Source organism: Pelobates fuscus, chromosome 7 (assembly GCF_036172605.1).
Source record: "Pelobates fuscus isolate aPelFus1 chromosome 7, aPelFus1.pri, whole genome shotgun sequence".
Classification (NCBI taxonomy): Eukaryota; Metazoa; Chordata; class Amphibia; order Anura; family Pelobatidae; genus Pelobates; species Pelobates fuscus.
In genome coordinates this window covers 207,559,787-207,585,780 of record NC_086323.1, presented here as the reverse complement: position 1 = coordinate 207,585,780, position 25,994 = coordinate 207,559,787, and the positions used below count along the sequence as shown (strand labels likewise).

General features: G+C 40.7%; 1 protein-coding gene across 2 annotated transcripts in view; it reads left to right on the top strand.

Annotated features, from left to right (window-relative positions):
• Positions 1 to 16,165: 16,165 nt before the first annotated feature.
• The window catches only part of KIFAP3 (kinesin associated protein 3), a 115,470-nt gene continuing 105,641 nt past the window's right edge, over positions 16,166 to 25,994 (top strand). The window contains exon 1 of one of the 2 annotated variants that reach the window (XM_063427121.1): positions 16,166 to 16,278. In XM_063427121.1, the coding sequence (XP_063283191.1) occupies positions 16,250 to 16,278 (29 nt within the window). In that variant the 5' untranslated portion in view covers positions 16,166 to 16,249. The remainder of the gene's footprint in view (positions 16,279 to 25,994) is intronic. The other variant, XM_063427120.1, reaches the window with a different exon arrangement.

Sequence of the window (25,994 nt, the reverse complement as noted above, 5' to 3'; positions counted from 1 at the left end):
TGTATAGATAGATAGATAGATAGATAGATAGATACTGTATAGATAGATATATAGATACTGTATAGATAGATAGATAGATAGATAGATAGATAGATAGATAGATGATAGATAGATACTGTATAGATAGATAGATAGATAGATACTGTATAGATAGATAGATAGATACTGTATAGATAGATAGATAGATAGATACTGTATAGATAGATAGATAGATAGATAGACAGATAGATAGATAGATAGATAGATAGATAGATAGATAGATAGATAGATAGTGGATGGATAGATAGATAGATAGATAGATAGATAGATAGATAGATAGATAGTGGATGGATAGATAGATAGATGCTGTATAGATAGATAGATAGATAGATAGAGTGATATATAGATACTGTATAGATAGACAGATAGATAGATAGATAGATAGATAGTGGATGGATAGATAGATAGAGTGATAGATAGATACTGTATAGATAGATAGATAGATAGATAGATAGTGGATGGATAGATAGATAGATAGATAGATAGTGGATGGATAGATAGATAGATACTGTATAGATAGATAGATAGATACTGTATAGATAGATAGATAGATACTGTATAGATAGATAGATAGATAGATAGATAGATAGATACTGTTTAGATAGATAGATAGATAGATAGATAGTGGATGGATAGATAGATAGATAGATAGATAGATAGATAGTGGATGGATAGATAGATAGATGCTGTATAGATAGATAGATAGATAGATAGAGTGATAGATAGATACTGTATAGATAGATAGATAGATAGATAGATAGATAGATAGTGGATGGATAGATAGATAGATAGATAGATAGTGGATGGATAGATAGATAGATACTGTATAGATAGATAGATAGATACTGTATAGATAGATAGATAGATACTGTATAGATAGATAGATAGATACTGTATAGATAGATAGATAGATAGATACTGTTTAGATAGATAGATAGATAGACAAGCCCTAGCTTTTTTTCGGGGGATGCTCGTAATATAAGTCCTACCCTGAAAATAAGCCCTAGTTCGCTAATATATGTTCGGGGAATTTTCCCCAACCATAGTTTCGTAGGATTCCATGCACCATTGAACTGGTCTATGTTCAGGGAAATTTCCCCGAACATAGAACTGCTTTCTGGCACAAGCTTGCTACAGTAATGCATCCTCACTTGCCGACAGTGTTGTAAAAACGGAAGTCTGTAATATTTTGACACCCAGACAAAATGAGTGCAAAAAGTATAAGAAAGGAATCGTGGAGGATTCCCTGGGCAATAATCTCACGGCTTTCTGCAAAGAGATAAAGCTGGATGTCCAAGGGCCTGACAATGGCTAGCAGAGTACGATAATCTCAAGCAACAGGTGGACGAGGGAAATGCCAAAAAGCGCAGGAGTGGATCAGGTCAGTAACCATTATTTCCTGAGCTGGAAGGCATCATCTGTGAATGGGTTGCTGGCAGGAGAGCAGAGGCTTTGGTTGTGCACAGGGCTGATATTCAAGCATTTGCCCTTACAACGGCACCACACTTTAAATTATCTCCAGAAGATTTCAAAGCATCACAACACTGACTGGATGACTTCCTTAAGCGACATGAACTGTCGCTAAGAAGATCGACAACACTGTTCAAGCTGGAAGATGCTGAAATTATTAAAAGTGCACTTGTATTCAAGTCTTTTGTTGATCACATCGACTTTTCTAAGTAACATGATTGCTATGGATTAAGTGGTTACGGGCCAAGGATCTAAAACGACAATTGATCAGAGGGGTGCCTCATCAATCTACATTCCCTCCACTGGTTACGAAAGCGGAGGTATTACCTGCATTTTGGCAATTCGTCTGGATGGAAAGAAAGCCCCAGCTCTACTCATCACTAAGGGCAAGAAAGAGAAGACTGAACGTGTTTCAGGCATTTATATTACCGAGAAGGCCTGGTGCACACAAGCAGCTATAAGGAAGTGGGTTGATTTAGTGCTTCCACTTGTTTTGCGAGGTGGCCAAAGAGGTCTGCTAGTCTGGTGTTCAGCCAGCACTCACCGCGACAAAGACATGAAGAACTTCCTTGCAGAGAGAAGAATAGATCAAGTAATGATTCCTGCAGGGATGACTGGCTATCTCCAGACTTGGTATTGCAATAAACAGTCCATTCAAGAGCCGTTTGCGCATGGAAATCAGTGAACACATTGAAAAATGAATGGAGAGAAATTAGCGTGGAAACTTTGTGAAGGCTAGCCTATGAGAGATTGTGAATTGGGTGAAGAGTTCATGGGAGAAATGCACTACGAGCAGGCTACATGGACAAGAAGTACTCATTTAAGGAGATATACACACACTGACAGATATACACACAAACTGACATAGATACACACAAACTGACATACAGATACACACACACTGACATACATATACACACACAATGACATACAGATATACATACACTGACATACAGATACACACACTGACAGATATACACACATTGACATACAGATACACACACACACTGACAGATATACACACACTGACATACAGATACACACACTGACATACAGATACACACACTGACATACAGATACACAGACACTGACATACTGATACACAGACACTGACATACTGATACACACACACTGACAGATATACACACATTGACATACAGATACACACACACTGACAGATATACACACTGACACACAGATACACACACACTGACAGATGTACACACACACTGGTCAAAATATACACTTTTCTAACCACCTTGTTTCCTACCTTGTGGGTGCAGGAGGGTGGCTTCAGTGGCGTCTCCAGGATTCATACTTGGGGGGGGGCACATAAGAGATCAGGGACAAAAGAAGGGGGGCAGTTATAAAACGTGTGTGTGTTTTTATATATACATAAACACACACACATGGGATCAACAACTTCCAGGTGCCAGGTCGCCACGGCCACTAGACATTTCACCCTGGCGTCTGGCATTTGTCAGCTGTTTGCTAAGCCGCGCAGGCAGGGCCAGATTAAGAGCCCAGTGGGCCTGGTGCTGACAATTATGATGGGCCTAATTACAGAATCTTATCGACCAAAAACACTGAAACAACCAGACCTCCCAAGCGTCATGTATCTGATGGAGATGGTGCTGGAGGGAAAGGATGCAGCTATACGAAAACACATACTCTGTGCTAATACTCTATGAAAGGATGCAGCTATACGAAAACACATACTCTGTGCTAATACTCTATGAAAGGATGCAGCTATACGAAAACACATACTCTATGCTAATACTCTATGAAAGGATGCAGCTATACGAAAACACATACTCTATGCTAATACTCTATGAAAGGATGCAGCTATACGAAAACACATACTCTGTGCTAATACTCTATGAAAGGATGCAGCTATACGAAAACACATACTCTGTGCTAATACTCTATGAAAGGATGCAGCTATACGAAAACACATACTCTATGCTAATACTCTATGAAAGGATGCAGCTATACGAAAACACATACTCTGTGCTAATACTCTATGAAAGGATGCAGCTATACGAAAACACATACTCTGTGCTAATACTCTATGAAAGGATGCAGCTATACGAAAACACATACTCTGTGCTAATACTCTATGAAAGGATGCAGCTATACGAAAACACATACTCTGTGCTAATACTCTATGAAAGGATGCAGCTATACGAAAACACATACTCTGTGCTAATACTCTATGAAAGGATGCAGCTATACGAAAACACATACTCTGTGCTAATACTCTATGAAAGGATGCAGCTATACGAAAACACATACTCTGTGCTAATACTCTATGAAAGGATGCAGCTATACGAAAACACATACTCTATGCTAATACTCTATGAAAGGATGCAGCTATACGAAAACACATACTCTATGCTAATACTCTATGAAAGGATGCAGCTATACGAAAACACATACTCTGTGCTAATACTCTATGAAAGGATGCAGCTATACGAAAACACATACTCTGTGCTAATACTCTATGAAAGGATGCAGCTATACGAAAACACATACTCTATGCTAATACTCTATGAAAGGATGCAGCTATACGAAAACACATACTCTATGCTAATACTCTATGAAAGGATGCAGCTATACGAAAACACATACTCTGTGCTAATACTCTATGAAAGGATGCAGCTATACGAAAACACATACTCTATGCTAATACTCTATGAAAGGATGCAGCTATACGAAAACACATACTCTGTGCTAATACTCTATGAAAGGATGCAGCTATACGAAAACACATACTCTGTGCTAATACTCTATGAAAGGATGCAGCTATACGAAAACACATACTCTGTGCTAATACTCTATGAAAGGATGCAGCTATACGAAAACACATACTCTGTGCTAATACTCTATGAAAGGATGCAGCTATACGAAAACACATACTCTGTGCTAATACTCTATGAAAGGATGCAGCTATACGAAAACACATACTCTGTGCTAATACTCTATGAAAGGATGCAGCTATACGAAAACACATACTCTATGCTAATACTCTATGAAAGGATGCAGCTATACGAAAACACATACTCTGTGCTAATACTCTATGAAAGGATGCAGCTATACGAAAACACATACTCTGTGCTAATACTCTATGAAAGGATGCAGCTATACGAAAACACATACTCTGTGCTAATACTCTATGAAAGGATGCAGCTATACGAAAACACATACTCTGTGCTAATACTCTATGAAAGGATGCAGCTATACGAAAACACATACTCTGTGCTAATACTCTATGAAAGGATGCAGCTATACGAAAACACATACTCTGTGCTAATACTCTATGAAAGGATGCAGCTATACGAAAACACATACTCTGTGCTAATACTCTATGAAAGGATGCAGCTATACGAAAACACATACTCTGTGCTAATACTCTATGAAAGGATGCAGCTATACGAAAACACATACTCTGTGCTAATACTCTATGAAAGGATGCAGCTATACGAAAACACATACTCTGTGCTAATACTCTATGAAAGGATGCAGCTATACGAAAACACATACTCTGTGCTAATACTCTATGAAAGGATGCAGCTATACGAAAACACATACTCTATGTCTATGCTAATCTCTCTCTAATTTATGCTTTCATCTTAAATCCATACCCCCTAACAGCAGTGTCCAGTGAAGCAGGAAGTCAATGGGCAGGGTAAAAGGGTGGGCCACTGACGTGAATCACGTGACCAGACCTGCCAAAAGGGGAGAACATGCCCAAAAAGGGGGTTTGTTTGTCCAAAGAATTGGAATGCCAGCCTGGCATGAATGCATGTCAGGTTGCCTGCCAATCATGCAGGCTGTCCAACTAAGGGCATACTATGCAGGCAGCACCCTGAACTTGGCATACATGCATCAAACGATGCTCCTACTCCACGCTTTCTAAGGACTGTCCCCTAGCACTCGCTGGTCCACTTGTCTCCTTATCATCTTACTAGCAGGCAGAAGTTCCTGGTATATAGTCTGGGACAGAGTAAAGGTGTATGTAGTGAATGTAGTGTATGTAGTGAGTGTAGAAGAAAGGGGACATGCCACAGTGTTAGAGAAACCAAAGTCAACATTAACTAAACTATTTTTATTGTCAGCCAGTCCACACAGGTTTTGTTGCCATACATTCCTCTTAAGCTTCTAAACTTAAAGGGACCCTGTAGTCCACTCCCCAGAACAACTACAGATTATTGTATTTGTTCTGGTAAATAGAATCATTCCCTTCAGGCTTTTTGCAGTAAACACTGTCTTTTCAGAGAAAATAACTCCACTGGCCACTCCTTAGATGGCTGCTAGAGGTGCTTCCTGGGGCAGTACTGCCTAGTGTGCAGCACTGCCATTCAGTGTATCTACCCTCTGCATGCAGACACTGAACTTGCCTCATAGAGATGCATTGATTCAATTTATCTTTATGAGGAGATGCTTATTGGCCTGGGCTATGTTTGACTTGTGCTGGCTCTGCCCCTGATCTGCCTAGTTGACAGTCTCAGCCAATCCTATGGGGAAGCATTGTAATTTGCTCAGACCACCACTTCTGATTATGTCAGCAGACAGAGGCAGTTCAAAGGCAGAGCCAGCAGCTGCAGACTTGAATACAAGTAAGATTTTACTTTATTTAAGGAGGCACGAGAGGGCCAGGGGGGCTAGATGGTGGTTTTCACATAATAGGGTCAGAAATACATGATTGTGTTCCTGACCCTATAGTGTTCCTACCCACAGTTTGATTCTGCTGTATAGATACATTGCTCCCAGTGTCTCCCTGTCTCCCAATGTCTCAGTCTCGCAAGTCTCCCCATTTCTCAGTGTGTCCCAATGTATCACGGTGTCAGTGTCCCCATGTCACCCAGTTCCCTAGTCTCCCAATGTCCCCATTTCTCCCAAGTGTCCCCATGTCACTAGGATTCTAGGGGACATAGTGAGACACGGGGACACAGAGACCCGGGAACACTGAGAGACATGGGGCACTTGTGAATACAGGCACTGGGACACTGGGAGACATGGAGACACAGACATTTGGGGACACTGGGAGAAATGGGGACATTTAGACACTAAGGACACAGATACATGGAGACACAGACACTGGGAGACATGGGGACACTGAAGCATTTGGGGACACTACGACACTAGGGACCCTAAGAGACATGGGAACACAGACACTGGGAGACTAGGGGACACTGGGAGACATGGGGCACTTGTGGACATAGACATGGGGACACTGGAAGACATGGGGACACACATTTAGAAACACTGGGAGACATGGGGACACAGACACTGGGAGGCTTGGGGGCACTGGCTGGGAGACATGGGGACACTGGGAGACATGGGGCAGTGTCCCTAGTGTTTCAGTGTCCCAATGTCCCTATGTCTCACAGCGTCCCTATGTGTCTCAGCATCCTCATGTCTCACAGTGTCCCCTAGTGTCTCAGTGTCCCTATGTTTTCCAGTGTCCCCAAGTATCTTTGTCCCCAGGTTTCCCAGTGTCCCCTAGTGTCAGTGTCCCCATGTGTCCCCTAATGTCTGTGTCCCCATGTCTCCCTGCTGCCTTTCCCCCCATCCCTCACTTACCTGAGCTGTAGATCTGCTGTCTGGACTCTGTGCTGTGTTGCTGCTCCCCCACGGATCAGTAAGTAGTAGAGAGAGGCAGAGATTTGCTGTAACTTCCTATCCCTGCCTCTCTCCACACACAGTGACCCCTACTGGCCGGTGCTGGTATTGCAGAGTAATTTCCATTTATTCTGAGAAAAATACCTGCATTTGTATTGCTGGTATTACTACAATACCAGCACGGCCAGAGAGCCTCAAATACCGGCTGTGCCAGTAAAATACCAGTCAGGTGGCAAACCCAAGAGTAGTGTGTAAACAGAGCCGGCCGCTGCGGGGAGCATGGAGGCAGAGCGCGAGGGAGCAGTAACCTTCCTGCATTTCCTCTCTGCTCCCTCGCATGCTGTTTAGTGACATGACATCACTCTGCCCCCCGGTATCACTACAGAGAGACTGCAGGAAGAGAGGGGACACTGGACGTCAGGGAAAGATCCACTCAGCTTTCCTAAAAGCTGGGTGGATTTAAGTTAAAATAAAAATGGCAATTTGTGAATGTGTGAGAAAATGTTTGTGTGTGTGTGTGTATGTGCGCTGAACGGGCCTGTAAAGTGTGTGCATCTGCATCTAGGGGCTGCATTGTGAGTGTATGTGTATTGGGGCTGCATTGTGTGCTTATCAAGGAGCTGTAGTGATTTTAAATATATATGAGATTCGGTGTGTAATGGGGTGGAGCATGTATGTGTGTGTGTGTGATGGTAAAGGTATGTGAGGAAGAAGTTTGTATGTGGGTGAAGAGATGATGTGTGCAGGGCCGGCCTTAGGTGTTCAGGCGCCCTGTGCGAAACAATCTTGTGGCGCCCCCCCCACCCTCACCCGGCTCTGTTTGGACCCCTTCAAACTATTTTAGGAGCATTCACAATCTGTCGCCTCCACCCCCTTCTACAAAACCCCTGCACCTCTTAACCAAAACCCCTGGCCAGATCTTCACCAAGTCCCTGGCCACCACTTCATCAAACTCCTGGCCATCCCTTCATCAAACTCCTAGCCACCCCTTGCCCTTCATCAATCCCCTCCCACCCTATCAATTCCTGCCACCCCTTCATCAGTCCCCTGCCCCTCTCATCAATTCCCTCCCACCCTTTTCTCAGCCCTCTGCCCCTATTCATCAGCCCCCTGACCCCCTCATAAATCTCCTCCCACCCCTTTAACAGCCCTCTGCCCCATTCATCAGTCCCCTGACTCCCCCCTTTTATCAGCCCTCTGCCCCCATTCATCAGCCCCCTGCCCCCCTCCTAAATCCCCTCCCACCCCTTTAACAGCCCTCTGCCCCATTCATCAGTCCCCTGACTCCCCCCTTTTATCAGCCCTCTGCCCCCATTCATCAGCCCCCTGCCCCCCTCATAACTCTCCTCCCACCCCTTTAACAGCCCTCTGCCCCATTCATCAGTCCCATGACTCCCCCTCTTTTATCAGCCCTATGCCCCCATTCATCAGCCCCCTGACCCCCTCATCAATCCCCTCCCACCCATTTATCACCCACCTGCCCCCCTTTAATCAGTCCCATGCCCCCCTTTTCAATCCCCTGCTCCCCTTCATAAGCCCCCTTAATACATCCCCTGCCAATTAATCCAACCCCTGGCCACCCCTTCATCAGTCCCGTGACCTCCTCATCAATCTCCTCCCACCTTTAATCAGCCCCATGCCCCCCTTTTCAATTTCCTGCCGCCCTTTATAAATCCCCTGCCAATTAATCCAATCCATGCCACCCCTTCATCAATCCCCTGCCCCCCTTAATTAAATTCCTGCACCCCTTCAACAAAACCTATTTAATACAAAAGAAAAAAAAAGAACAGTCACTCACAGTAAAGGCTGCTGCTCCCTGGACTGAGCTGTCTCCGCCGATTGAAGAGCACCGGGCGCCGCCTTCACTCACTGAATTGGATCCTTCCGCGGCTCCCTCTGATGACAGAGCACGTCGACGTCACGCAAGTATGCGGCATCACGCCCCCACGCTCCTCCTCCACACTCCACACAGAAGTGGATTCCCGGCCGCTGCTCTCTGCTCATAATTTGCAAGTCAAGTGCAAAGCAGCATTTTGCACTTGACTTGCTCTTCACTTGAAATACATAACTCGGCCGGCCTGCGACCGCACAGCTCGCACACCCCTAAGGCCGGCCCTGGATGTGTGTGAGGGGTGCACTGTGTGTGTATGTAAAGGTGTACTCTGTGTTGGTGGGAGTGTACTGTATGTGGGGGATTCACTGTCTGTGAGGGTGTACTGTGTTCAGGGGGTGTAGAGAGTGGGACAGTGAAGAGCTTTACAATTTTTACTTTAATAATTGTTTACAAAAAAAGAATATTCCCCTCTCCCTCATCTTACCTTGCAGGGAGGGGGTGGCACAATGAGAAGGCTGCCTATCCACAGGGACGTATTTGCCGCAAAGCAAACAAGGCATTTGCCTTGGGTGGCAATTTCCAGGGGGTGGCAAAAAAAAGCCGCCCCCAAATGCCCAGGCAAATACCGTGTTGGCCTGGCGGAGGCTAAGTAAGAATCCAGGCGGGCGGCATTAATTAGTGAGCTCTCTGCTCAGCTCCCTCGAGCACCGTAGAGTGATGCCGGGAGTCGGAATATGATGTCATCACTCTACGGCGTGCGAGGGAGCTGAACAGGAGGATCAGTGCTCCCTCGCCAACTGCAGTCACCGGCCGGCTGCTCAGCATCCCCACTGGACCCCAGGGAAAGCGAGATTCCACCCCAGCATTCCCAAAGGTAAGGAGGCTGGGGGGATTGAATTAGAAAATAAAAATGTGAGTGCGTCTCCCACCCCTCTCTGGCGTATTTTGTTGCTGACTTGACCATCATGAGGGTCTGAGTCCTGGGAGTCTCAAATTGTTCTCTTTCAGGACTCTATATATTTGCCCCTGTTGTCATGGTTCTCACTGTGACATCCAGACATGGTCACCCCAGAAGTGTCAAACAGGGGATATGAACATGGATCCTTCTGTGTCCTGGGCCTGCGATACTACCTCTAAGCCACAGCAGATTCCATTCTTTGGAATATGTTCTATCTTTGCTATTCCTGGCTTTGTCTGCAGCACTGGGGGCTGGATTCCATCTGTGGCTGATACCTGTGCTTCACCTGAAGCAGATCGCTAATCAACTGGGTATTTAAACACTGCCGTGCCCTGGGAACGTTGTCAGTTATTTGATTCTGTTGATCGTGAGTTGTTCCTGTTTTGTCTCCTGATACTTGTTCTCCAGATTGACCCCGGCTCCTGACCTTGACTTCCCTCCTCGTTTATCCTGACCTCCGGCGTCCTCTGACTTTGACTAATCCTCGACAATCCTTCTGCTTGTGTCCTTGTCTGTACTGCGAATTGGAGCACCTTTCATTCATAGTCCATTAGCTCATTAATGGAATGGCCTTAGGGTCCCAGACATACAAAATCCAGAGGTCAAATATTTTATTAACTGAAATGGATAATTACTAGAGAGACATGGTAACATACGGAAAAAGAATGAAGGGTACAAAAGACAAAAATGTAGTGACATCCCAAGCATCATGCTTTGGAAACTGCAATCCCTGCTAATTTAGGGATTAAAAGGAACTTCAGCACATTCCCAATTTCCTTCCTAAACGAAGGACGAAACTCCAACGTCAAGGATTAGATTTCCAACATCTGGTTTGAGTAAAATTCCATCAAAACTCCGATGTGAAGTTCATTAACTAATGATGTTATGATTGTGTTACTGTATGTTTTTAGTTATGATGTGTGACTGCACATCTTGTCGGAGTAGACTATTTTTAAATCTCCTCTGGAGTCCTTTTTCCTTACATATTCCAATGAACCTTAAAATACTCCTTGTAAAAAACATATCCAAACACAACAATCATAAACGCTAACTTTATAATTAGAGTCCTGGTAGGCTTCATAAATTTCCTAATGACTACATATGTACAGTTTACATATATACTGTATACATACATTTCATATCTTCGTGTGTGGATTAATATAAATATATATTTTTCGCTCTTTTTATTTTTTTACACATAAAAATAAACGTAACCGAGAACCTTCATTTTTGAGGTGGTTTTACAATCGAAGGACTGGAGAACATGTGCCAAGATATGAATTGCAAATATTATTCCAATTACACGTCTTTATTCAAAGCTGCTATTTATTAACGTTTACACACATTTATTTTTCTTCGCAACTCGAATGCTACTTTAACCGATCATTTCATATGAATTTTTGCTTAAAATAAATATAACGAACGTGCAAATATTTCTATCGGTTTAAAAGTTCCCATAAAATGAGTATTTATATTTTCAGTTGTTATGAAAAATATATATTTTTTTAATGAATGCGTTCTATAAAAATAAAAGTTCCTTATAGTTTGTGATAATTTTCTTTTTTTTAATGAAGGTTTACAGTTGGGACCATTAATCCCCACCACCGGCAAACATAGGAGGTCTTTCAAGAGCGAGGTGCAATTTACGATGGGGTCTGCCACGTGTGCAGTCACACTAACGTGTTCCTAGTTGGGTTGAAAATTGCTATTAAACTATATAACCCAATTTTATGTTCTATTGATTAAAATATATAGGCCATATTATGCTCTATTGATTATTGTTTTATATTGTTTTTCCGTGTTTTACTTGGTTATTTTTACGTGGCTGGTCAGATTTTACAGGTAGATATACTGTATCGTATTACTGTACTTTATTGCGTAGACTATAAATAATTTCAGAACTACACACATGGCTCTAAAGCATTTAATTTGCAGGTATATTGAGTATTCTAATTTATATATTGCCAACATATTATGCAGCATTGTTCAACGGGGGACGAGACATATAACGAAATTTAAATACACAAATTGGACTTAGAGGAACATGAGGGCCCTACTCCAAAGAGCTGACAATCTAAAGGTTATAGGGTAACATTACAAGCTAAATTCAGCTTTCTCATTGCATATATTTTCTTGATGTAAGTTACACTATGCTCGTAATAATAATATATATATATATTTTTTTTTAAATAAAGGACTTCCTGTATAATGACTTGTCAGGAAATTTACCTCTGGGAGGACTTGAACCCCTGTGGTTCTCACTTTTTATTACTGCGACCTGCTTGCTTGCACCACCGTGGAGACTGTCATCCTTGGTGATTCCAGAAGGTTATCTGTTTTATTTGTGACTGCTTGTTTTTGGAAGGTACCTGTGGGTAACCCAGCAAGCAAGAGACAATCAGGTACAGGACCTCCATATTTAAGGAGGACTACAATAAGGGGGGAAAGTATTTGATCCCCTGCTGATTTTGAACGTTAACCCACAGACAAAGAAATGATCAGTCTATAATTTTAATTGTAGGGTTATTTTAACAGTGAGAGACATAATAACAAAAAAATAAAAATACAGAAAAACGCATGTCAAAAAAGTTATAAATTGATTTGCATGTCAAGATTTCTGGCTCCCAGGTGTCTTTTATACAGGTAACGAGCTGAGCTTAGGAGCACTCTCTTAAATGGTTGGAGTCCTCCTAATCTCAGCTCGTTACCTGTATAAAAGACACCTGTCCACAGAAGCAATCAATCAGAATCCAAACTCTCCACCATGGCCAAGACTAAAGAGCTGTCCAAGGATGTCAGGGACAAGATTGTAGACCTACACAAGGCTGGAATGGGCTACAAGACCATCGCCAAGCAGCTTGGTGAGAAGGTGACAACAGTTGGTGCGATTATTCGCAAATGGAAGAAACACAAAATAACTGTCAGTCTCCCTCGGTCTGGTGCTCCACGCAAGATCTCACCTCGTGGAGTTTTAATAATCATGAGAATGGTGAGAAATCAGCCCAGAACAACACGGGGGACCTTGTTAATGATCTCAAGGCAGCTGGGACAATAGTCACCAAAAAAAAACAATTGGTAACACACTACGCCGTGAAGGACTTAAATTCTGCAAGGTCCCCCTGCTCAAGAAAGCACATGTAAAAGCCTGTCTGAAGTTTGCCAATGAACATCTAATTGATTCAGAGGAGGACTGGGTGAAAGTGTTGCGGTCAGATGAGACCAAAATCGAGCTCTTTGGCATCAACTCAACTGGCTGTGTTTGAAGGAGGAGGAATGCTGTCTATGACCCCAAGAACACCATCAAACATGGAGATGGAAACATTATGCTTTGGGGGTGTTTTTCTGCTAAGGGGACAGGACAACTGCACCGCATCAAAGGGACGATGGACGGGGCCATGTACTGTCAAATCTTGGGTGAGAACCTCCTTCCCTCAGCCAGGGCATTGAAAATGGGTTGTGAATGGGTATTTCTCAAGAAGAAGCACATTAAGGTCCTGTAGTTGTCTAGCCAGTCTCCAGACCTTAATCCCATAGAAAATCTGTGGAGGGAGCTGAAGGTTTGAGTTGCCAAACGTCAGCCTCGAAACCTTAATGACTTGGCGAGGATCTGCAAAGAGGAGTGGGACAAAATCCCTCCTGAGATGTGTGCAAACCTGGTGGCCAACTACAAGAAACATCTTACCTCTGTGACTGCCAACAAGGATTTTGCCACCAAGTACTAAGTCAAAGGGGGTCAAATACTTATTTCACTCATTGACATGCAAAATAGGTGATAAAATACTTTGCATGATTAGCACAGGCTATAGTTACAAAGACATGAAAATGTATACATTGAAAATTATAAAACTAAATAATAGTCACTAAATATAAAAACATTACACATACGACAAAATTAACAGGGTATGTAGAAATATAATGAAATGCGAGTCTTAAAGAAGGCTACCTGTTTCAAATGGCCATGGAACAGCTATATAATGTTATCATATCCCCTCTCAGGCGACGTTTTTCTAAACTAAATAGGTTTACATTTGTTAACCTTGTGTTTACATAATCTTTGTCCTGATCTTGTTTTGCTGTTAATTTGACCTGGCTTACCTGAGTATGCTCTGCTTTCCTGCCCTCATGTTCCTGATCTTGCCTGTCTTCCTTCTGCCTGATTTAGTACCAGTCCCTGGCGTGTTAGACTACCTGACCCGTGTTACAGTCTCTGTTATGTCCGACTACCGACTTGTGTTACAGTCTCTGTCATGTCTGACTAAATGACTTGTGTTACAGTCTCTGTCATGTCCGACTACCGACTTGTGTTACACTCTCTGTCATGTCCGACTACCAACTTGTGTTACAGTCTCTGTCATGTCCGACTACCGACTTGTGTTACAGTCTCTGTTATGTCCGACTACCTGACCCGTGTTACAGTCTCTGTCATGTCTGACTAAATGACTTGTGTTACAGTCTCTGTCATGTCCGACTACCGACTTGTGTTACACTCTCTGTCATGTCCGACTACCGACTTGTGTTACAGTCTCTGTTATGTCCGACTACCGACTTGTGTTACACTCTCTGTTATGTCCGACTACCGACTTGTGTTACAGTCTCTGTCATGTCCGACTACCGACTTGTGTTACAGTCTCTGTCATGTCTGACTAAATGACTTGTTGTAGCGGAGTTCCAATACCCCGACTGGGGATCTTTGCTGAATATTCTCGAATCTGGAAGAAGTGCTCCTTAGTGAATAGCTCTATTCCCCCCAGTAACTAGACAACACATAGTTCTGGGAGTACAACTGATTTTATTGAGCCAAATGCAGCCTTTTATGTACAGACCCCCAGCATGGGGTCTCCGTTCAAGACATACAGTGCCGCCCAGGCGCCTATGTGTCTCTGAGATAATTGAGTTGCTGACCACTAAAATAATTATCTCCCATGTTTTGGGCATGGGATCATGCCTGTGCCTGGGCAAAAATATGACTTCCATAAAATTCCTGATCCCTTAATCCGATCTGGGTGATTATCGGTTATGTTGTTCACCCAGATCAGAGCTATCAGGGGATGTAACGTTTATGGGGATATGTTGTGTTTTGGGGAACTTATGGTACTTTATAACAATGTGTGTTTTTTTCTGCCTGGGGATAATTGAGTTACATACAGTATCTGACTCCATTAGCTCCCAGGCAGAGGGGAGGGATTGTGTGCTGTGTGTGGGAGTGTCGTACATTTAATTACTGTTCTGATTGGTTTGTAAGCTCTGTGTCCCCGTCTCCCACAAGGTCCATGTGGGCGTACACCTTGTGTGGGGACTGGCGTAAAAGGCCGGCTGTGGCTACCATTAACCAGACTTACTGCACTCTGTACCAAATTATTATGCAAACTATATTTCTCTAATTTACCTACATAATTGATGTAAATAACAGTCAGCACAATTCTCATGTTATCAGAACTATTCTGATGTTATACCATGACAGGAGGCGAGTATTTACCAGAACTCCACATTAACACACAGAGAGAAACAACCAATCAGAGAGCAGCGAGGAATCCAAATAAACAAATAAATAAATAAACAAATAAACAAACAAATAAATAAATACATAAATAAACAAATAAACAAATAAATAAATAAATGAATAAACAAATAAATAAACAAATAAATAAACAAACAAATAAACAAATAAATAAATAAATAAATAAATAACACTAAACACAGAAATTCCTCAGGAAATCACCCTAACAGGAGTTCCCCCCCCAATACCCACAAAATATAAATGCAGAGCTAGCTCCGCCCATGTAGAGAGCGAGCTCCGCCCACGTACAGAGCTAGCTCCGCCCACGTACAGAACGAGCTCCGCCCACGTACAGAACGAGCTCCGCCCACGTACAGAACGAGCTCCGCCCACGTATAGAGCTAGCTCCGCCCACGTACAGAACGAGCTCCGCCCACGTATAGAGCGAGCTCCGCCCACATACAGAGCGATAACAGAACCTCCAACTGCCTCCCAGCCGCCTATACCCCCATACTCCCATAGAACTACACAATCACAGCACCCAGCATCGCCGTACGGCACGGACACCGCTTTACGGCTATCGGATTGGATGGGAATCACAATGTGGGCGGGACTTACACTGATTGGCAGGCTGTCCTACACGGTAAAAGGCGGGGCCAGCCGGTAGGCGGGGTCTGTGAGGCGGGGGGCGGGGCTTATCGCTCCCTTGGTAACCGAGCAAACTGCCACTGAGCCCCGCCCACATCCAGACCGGAAATACAATCAGAACCGGGACAGCACCGACCGGAACCAGCACCAGACTGTGACACCCGGGACCAGGACAGCAATGCAGGAGGACGCCGTGTATCTAAAGCGGTAATAAAATAATATCATCAATATCAACAAACTTTATTAACACTGACACTGACAATATCAATACACCAAGCTTTATTAATACTGACAGTGATAACAGACACCGTAACCCACTGACTGGGATACACCCAGCTTTATATACTGAGACCAGAGTCACAGCATAGACTGGCTCTATATAAATACCAATAATAATAATAATATCAATACACCAAGCTTTATTAATACTGACAGTGATAACAGACACTGTAACCCACTGACTGGGATACACCCAGCTTTATATACTGAGACCAGAGTCACAGCATAGACTGGCTCTATATAAATACCAATAATAATAATAATATCAATACACCAAGCTTTATTAATACTGACAGTGATAACAGACACCGTAACCCACTGACTGGGATACACCCAGCTTTATATACTGAGACCAGAGTCACAGCATAGACTGGCTCTATATAAATACCAATAATAATAATAATATCAATACACCAAGCTTTATTAATACTGACAGTGATAACAGACACTGTAACCCACTGACTGGGATACACCCAGCTTTATATACTGAGACCAGAGTCACAGCATAGACTGGCTCTATATAAATACCAATAATAATAATAATATCAATACACCAAGCTTTATTAATACTGACAGTGATAACAGACACCGTAACCCACTGACTGGGATACACCCAGCTTTATATACTGAGACCAGAGTCACAGCATAGACTGGCTCTATATAAATACCAATAATACTAATAATATCAATACACCAAGCTTTATTAATACTGACAGTGATAACAGACACTGTAACCCACTGACTGGGATACACCCAGCTTTATATACTGAGACCAGAGTCACAGCATAGACTGGCTCTATATAAATACCAATAATAATAATAATATCAATACACCAAGCTTTATTAATACTGACGGTGATAACAGACACTGTAACCCACTGACTGGGATACACCCAGCTTTATATACTGAGACCAGAGTCACAGCATAGACTGGCTCTATATAAATACCAATAATAATAATAATATCAATACACCAAGCTTTATTAATACTGACAGTGATAACAGACACCGTAACCCACTGACTGGGATACACCCAGCTTTATATACTGAGACCAGAGTCACAGCATAGACTGGCTCTATATAAATACCAATAATAATAATAATATCAATACACCAAGCTTTATTAATACTGACAGTGATAACAGACACTGTAACCCACTGACTGGGATACACCCAGCTTTATATACTGAGACCAGAGTCACAGCATAGACTGGCTCTATATAAATACCAATAATAATAATAATATCAATACACCAAGCTTTATTAATACTGACAGTGATAACAGACACCGTAACCCACTGACTGGGATACACCCAGCTTTATATACTGAGACCAGAGTCACAGCATAGACTGGCTCTATATAAATACCAATAATAATAATATCAATACACCAAGCTTTATTAATACTGACAGTGATAACAGACACCGTAACCCACTGACTGGGATACACCCAGCTTTATATACTGAGACCAGAGTCACAGCATAGACTGGCTCTATATAAATACCAATAATAATAATAATATCAATACACCAAGCTTTATTAATACTGACAGTGATAACAGACACTGTAACCCACTGACTGGGATACACCCAGCTTTATATACTGAGACCAGAGTCACAGCATAGACTGGCTCTATATAAATACCAATAATAATAATAATATCAATACACCAAGCTTTATTAATACTGACAGTGATAACAGACACCGTAACCCACTGACTGGGATACACCCAGCTTTATATACTGAGACCAGAGTCACAGCATAGACTGGCTCTATATAAATACCAATAATAATAATATCAATACACCAAGCTTTATTAATACTGACAGTGATAACAGACACCGTAACCCACTGACTGGGATACACCCAGCTTTATATACTGAGACCAGAGTCACAGCATAGACTGGCTCTATATAAATACCAATAATAATAATATCAATACACCAAGCTTTATTAATACTGACAGTGATAACAGACACCGTAACCCACTGACTGGGATACACCCAGCTTTATATACTGAGACCAGAGTCACAGCATAGACTGGCTCTATATAAATACCAATAATAATAATAATATCAATACACCAAGCTTTATTAATACTGACAGTGATAACAGACACTGTAACCCACTGACTGGGATACACCCAGCTTTATATACTGAGACCAGAGTCACAGCATAGACTGGCTCTATATAAATACCAATAATAATAATAATATCAATACACCAAGCTTTATTAATACTGACAGTGATAACAGACACTGTAACCCACTGACTGGGATACACCCAGCTTTATATACTGAGACCAGAGTCACAGCATAGACTGGCTCTATATAAATACCAATAATAATAATAATATCAATACACCAAGCTTTATTAATACTGACAGTGATAACAGACACCGTAACCCACTGACTGGGATACACCCAGCTTTATATACTGAGACCAGAGTCACAGCATAGACTGGCTCTATATAAATACCAATAATAATAATAATATCAATACACCAAGCTTTATTAATACTGACAGTGATAACAGACACTGTAACCCACTGACTGGGATACACCCAGCTTTATATACTGAGACCGGAGTCACAGCATAGACTGGCTCTATATAAATACCAATAATAATAATAATATCAATACACCAAGCTTTATTAATACTGACAGTGATAACAGACACTGTAACCCACTGACTGGGATACACCCAGCTTTATATACTGAGACCAGAGTCACAGCATAGACTGGCTCTATATAAATACCAATAATAATAATAATATCAATACACCAAGCTTTATTAATACTGACAGTGATAACAGACACTGTAACCCACTGACTGGGATACACCCAGCTTTATATACTGAGACCAGAGTCACAGCATAGACTGGCTCTATATAAATACCAATAATAATAATAATATCAATACACCAAGCTTTATTAATACTGACAGTGATAACAGACACTGTAACCCACTGACTGGGATACACCCAGCTTTATATACTGAGACCAGAGTCACAGCATAGACTGGCTCTATATAAATACCAATAATACTAATAATATCAATACACCAAGCTTTATTAATACTGACAGTGATAACAGACACTGTAACCCACTGACTGGGATACACCCAGCTTTATATACTGAGACCAGAGTCACAGCATAGACTGGCTCTATATAAATACCAATAATAATAATAATATCAATACACCAAGCTTTATTAATACTGACAGTGATAACAGACACTGTAACCCACTGACTGGGATACACCCAGCTTTATATACTGAGACCAGAGTCACAGCATAGACTGGCTCTATATAAATACCAATAATAATAATAATATCAATACACCAAGCTTTATTAATACTGACAGTGATAACAGACACTGTAACCCACTGACTGGGATACACCCAGCTTTATATACTGAGACCGGAGTCACAGCATAGACTGGCTCTATATAAATACCAATAATAATAATAATATCAATACACCAAGCTTTATTAATACTGACAGTGATAACAGACACTGTAACCCACTGACTGGGATACACCCAGCTTTATATACTGAGACCAGAGTCACAGCATAGACTGGCTCTATATAAATACCAATAATAATAATAATATCAATACACCAAGCTTTATTAATACTGACAGTGATAACAGACACTGTAACCCACTGACTGGGATACACCCAGCTTTATATACTGAGACCAGAGTCACAGCATAGACTGGCTCTATATAAATACCAATAATACTAATAATATCAATACACCAAGCTTTATTAATACTGACAGTGATAACAGACACTGTAACCCACTGACTGGGATACACCCAGCTTTATATACTGAGACCAGAGTCACAGCATAGACTGGCTCTATATAAATACCAATAATAATAATAATATCAATACACCAAGCTTTATTAATACTGACAGTGATAACAGACACCGTAACCCACTGACTGGGATACACCCAGCTTTATATACTGAGACCAGAGTCACAGCATAGACTGGCTCTATATAAATACCAATAATAATAATAATATCAATACACCAAGCTTTATTAATACTGACAGTGATAACAGACACCGTAACCCACTGACTGGGATACACCCAGCTTTATATACTGAGACCAGAGTCACAGCATAGACTGGCTCTATATAAATACCAATAATAATAATATCAATACACCAAGCTTTATTAATACTGACAGTGATAACAGACACCGTAACCCACTGACTGGGATACACCCAGCTTTATATACTGAGACCAGAGTCACAGCATAGACTGGCTCTATATAAATACCAATAATAATAATAATATCAATACACCAAGCTTTATTAATACTGACAGTGATAACAGACACTGTAACCCACTGACTGGGATACACCCAGCTTTATATACTGAGACCAGAGTCACAGCATAGACTGGCTCTATATAAATACCAATAATAATAATAATATCAATACACCAAGCTTTATTAATACTGACAGTGATAACAGACACTGTAACCCACTGACTGGGATACACCCAGCTTTATATACTGAGACCAGAGTCACAGCATAGACTGGCTCTATATAAATACCAATAATAATAATAATATCAATACACCAAGCTTTATTAATACTGACAGTGATAACAGACACCGTAACCCACTGACTGGGATACACCCAGCTTTATATACTGAGACCAGAGTCACAGCATAGACTGGCTCTATATAAATACCAATAATAATAATAATATCAATACACCAAGCTTTATTAATACTGACAGTGATAACAGACACTGTAACCCACTGACTGGGATACACCCAGCTTTATATACTGAGACCAGAGTCACAGCATAGACTGGCTCTATATAAATACCAATAATAATAATAATATCAATACACCAAGCTTTATTAATACTGACAGTGATAACAGACACTGTAACCCACTGACTGGGATACACCCAGCTTTATATACTGAGACCAGAGTCACAGCATAGACTGGCTCTATATAAATACCAATAATAATAATAATATCAATACACCAAGCTTTATTAATACTGACAGTGATAACAGACACCGTAACCCACTGACTGGGATACACCCAGCTTTATATACTGAGACCAGAGTCACAGCATAGACTGGCTCTATATAAATACCAATAATAATAATAATATCAATACACCAAGCTTTATTAATACTGACAGTGATAACAGACACCTGTAACCCACTGACTGGGATACACCCAGCTTTATATACTGAGACCAGAGTCACAGCATAGACTGGCTCTATATAAATACCAATAATAATAATAATATCAATACACCAAGCTTTATTAATACTGACAGTGATAACAGACACTGTAACCCACTGACTGGGATACACCCAGCTTTATATACTGAGACCAGAGTCACAGCATAGACTGGCTCTATATAAATACCAATAATAATAATAATATCAATACACCAAGCTTTATTAATACTGACAGTGATAACAGACACCGTAACCCACTGACTGGGATACACCCAGCTTTATATACTGAGACCAGAGTCACAGCATAGACTGGCTCTATATAAATACCAATAATAATAATAATATCAATACACCAAGCTTTATTAATACTGACAGTGATAACAGACACCGTAACCCACTGACTGGGATACACCCAGCTTTATATACTGAGACCAGAGTCACAGCATAGACTGGCTCTATATAAATACCAATAATAATAATAATATCAATACACCAAGCTTTATTAATACTGACAGTGATAACAGACACTGTAACCCACTGACTGGGATACACCCAGCTTTATATACTGAGACCAGAGTCACAGCATAGACTGGCTCTATATAAATACCAATAATAATAATAATATCAATACACCAAGCTTTATTAATACTGACAGTGATAACAGACACTGTAACCCACTGACTGGGATACACCCAGCTTTATATACTGAGACCAGAGTCACAGCATAGACTGGCTCTATATAAATACCAATAATAATAATAATATCAATACACCAAGCTTTATTAATACTGACAGTGATAACAGACACTGTAACCCACTGACTGGGATACACCCAGCTTTATATACTGAGACCAGAGTCACAGCATAGACTGGCTCTATATAAATACCAATAATAATAATAATATCAATACACCAAGCTTTATTAATACTGACAGTGATAACAGACACTGTAACCCACTGACTGGGATACACCCAGCTTTATATACTGAGACCAGAGTCACAGCATAGACTGGCTCTATATAAATACCAATAATAATAATAATATCAATACACCAAGCTTTATTAATACTGACAGTGATAACAGACACCGTAACCCACTGACTGGGATACACCCAGCTTTATATACTGAGACCAGAGTCACAGCATAGACTGGCTCTATATAAATACCAATAATAATAATAATATCAATACACCAAGCTTTATTAATACTGACAGTGATAACAGACACCGTAACCCACTGACTGGGATACACCCAGCTTTATATACTGAGACCAGAGTCACAGCATAGACTGGCTCTATATAAATACCAATAATAATAATAATATCAATACACCAAGCTTTATTAATACTGACAGTGATAACAGACACCGTAACCCACTGACTGGGATACACCCAGCTTTATATACTGAGACCAGAGTCACAGCATAGACTGGCTCTATATAAATACCAATAATAATAATAATATCAATACACCAAGCTTTATTAATACTGACAGTGATAACAGACACCGTAACCCACTGACTGGGATACACCCAGCTTTATATACTGAGACCAGAGTCACAGCATAGACTGGCTCTATATAAATACCAATAATAATAATAATATCAATACACCAAGCTTTATTAATACTGACAGTGATAACAGACACCGTAACCCACTGACTGGGATACACCCAGCTTTATATACTGAGACCAGAGTCACAGCATAGACTGGCTCTATATAAATACCAATAATAATAATAATATCAATACACCAAGCTTTATTAATACTGACAGTGATAACAGACACCGTAACCCACTGACTGGGATACACCCAGCTTTATATACTGAGACCAGAGTCACAGCATAGACTGGCTCTATATAAATACCAATAATAATAATAATATCAATACACCAAGCTTTATTAATACTGACAGTGATAACAGACACCGTAACCCACTGACTGGGATACACCCAGCTTTATATACTGAGACCAGAGTCACAGCATAGACTGGCTCTATATAAATACCAATAATAATAATAATATCAATACACCAAGCTTTATTAATACTGACAGTGATAACAGACACCGTAACCCACTGACTGGGATACACCCAGCTTTATATACTGAGACCAGAGTCACAGCATAGACTGGCTCTATATAAATACCAATAATAATAATAATATCAATACACCAAGCTTTATTAATACTGACAGTGATAACAGACACCGTAACCCACTGACTGGGATACACCCAGCTTTATATACTGAGACCAGAGTCACAGCATAGACTGGCTCTATATAAATACCAATAATAATAATAATATCAATACACCAAGCTTTATTAATACTGACAGTGATAACAGACACCGTAACCCACTGACTGGGATACACCCAGCTTTATATACTGAGACCAGAGTCACAGCATAGACTGGCTCTATATAAATACCAATAATAATAATAATATCAATACACCAAGCTTTATTAATACTGACAGTGATAACAGACACTGTAACCCACTGACTGGGATACACCCAGCTTTATATACTGAGACCAGAGTCACAGCATAGACTGGCTCTATATAAATACCAATAATAATAATAATATCAATACACCAAGCTTTATTAATACTGACAGTGATAACAGACACCGTAACCCACTGACTGGGATACACCCAGCTTTATATACTGAGACCAGAGTCACAGCATAGACTGGCTCTATATAAATACCAATAATAATAATAATATCAATACACCAAGCTTTATTAATACTGACAGTGATAACAGACACCGTAACCCACTGACTGGGATACACCCAGCTTTATATACTGAGACCAGAGTCACAGCATAGACTGGCTCTATATAAATACCAATAATAATAATAATATCAATACACCAAGCTTTATTAATACTGACAGTGATAACAGACACCGTAACCCACTGACTGGGATACACCCAGCTTTATATACTGAGACCAGAGTCACAGCATAGACTGGCTCTATATAAATACCAATAATAATAATAATATCAATACACCAAGCTTTATTAATACTGACAGTGATAACAGACACCTGTAACCCACTGACTGGGATACACCCAGCTTTATATACTGAGACCAGAGTCACAGCATAGACTGGCTCTATATAAATACCAATAATAATAATAATATCAATACACCAAGCTTTATTAATACTGACAGTGATAACAGACACTGTAACCCACTGACTGGGATACACCCAGCTTTATATACTGAGACCAGAGTCACAGCATAGACTGGCTCTATATAAATACCAATAATAATAATAATATCAATACACCAAGCTTTATTAATACTGACAGTGATAACAGACACCGTAACCCACTGACTGGGATACACCCAGCTTTATATACTGAGACCAGAGTCACAGCATAGACTGGCTCTATATAAATACCAATAATAATAATAATATCAATACACCAAGCTTTATTAATACTGACAGTGATAACAGACACTGTAACCCACTGACTGGGATACACCCAGCTTTATATACTGAGACCAGAGTCACAGCATAGACTGGCTCTATATAAATACCAATAATAATAATAATATCAATACACCAAGCTTTATTAATACTGACAGTGATAACAGACACTGTAACCCACTGACTGGGATACACCCAGCTTTATATACTGAGACCAGAGTCACAGCATAGACTGGCTCTATATAAATACCAATAATAATAATAATATCAATACACCAAGCTTTATTAATACTGACAGTGATAACAGACACTGTAACCCACTGACTGGGATACACCCAGCTTTATATACTGAGACCAGAGTCACAGCATAGACTGGCTCTATATAAATACCAATAATAATAATAATATCAATACACCAAGCTTTATTAATACTGACAGTGATAACAGACACTGTAACCCACTGACTGGGATACACCCAGCTTTATATACTGAGACCAGAGTCACAGCATAGACTGGCTCTATATAAATACCAATAATAATAATAATATCAATACACCAAGCTTTATTAATACTGACAGTGATAACAGACACTGTAACCCACTGACTGGGATACACCCAGCTTTATATACTGAGACCAGAGTCACAGCATAGACTGGCTCTATATAAATACCAATAATAATAATAATATCAATACACCAAGCTTTATTAATACTGACAGTGATAACAGACACCGTAACCCACTGACTGGGATACACCCAGCTTTATATACTGAGACCAGAGTCACAGCATAGACTGGCTCTATATAAATACCAATAATAATAATAATATCAATACACCAAGCTTTATTAATACTGACAGTGATAACAGACACTGTAACCCACTGACTGGGATACACCCAGCTTTATATACTGAGACCAGAGTCACAGCATAGACTGGCTCTATATAAATACCAATAATAATAATAATATCAATATCA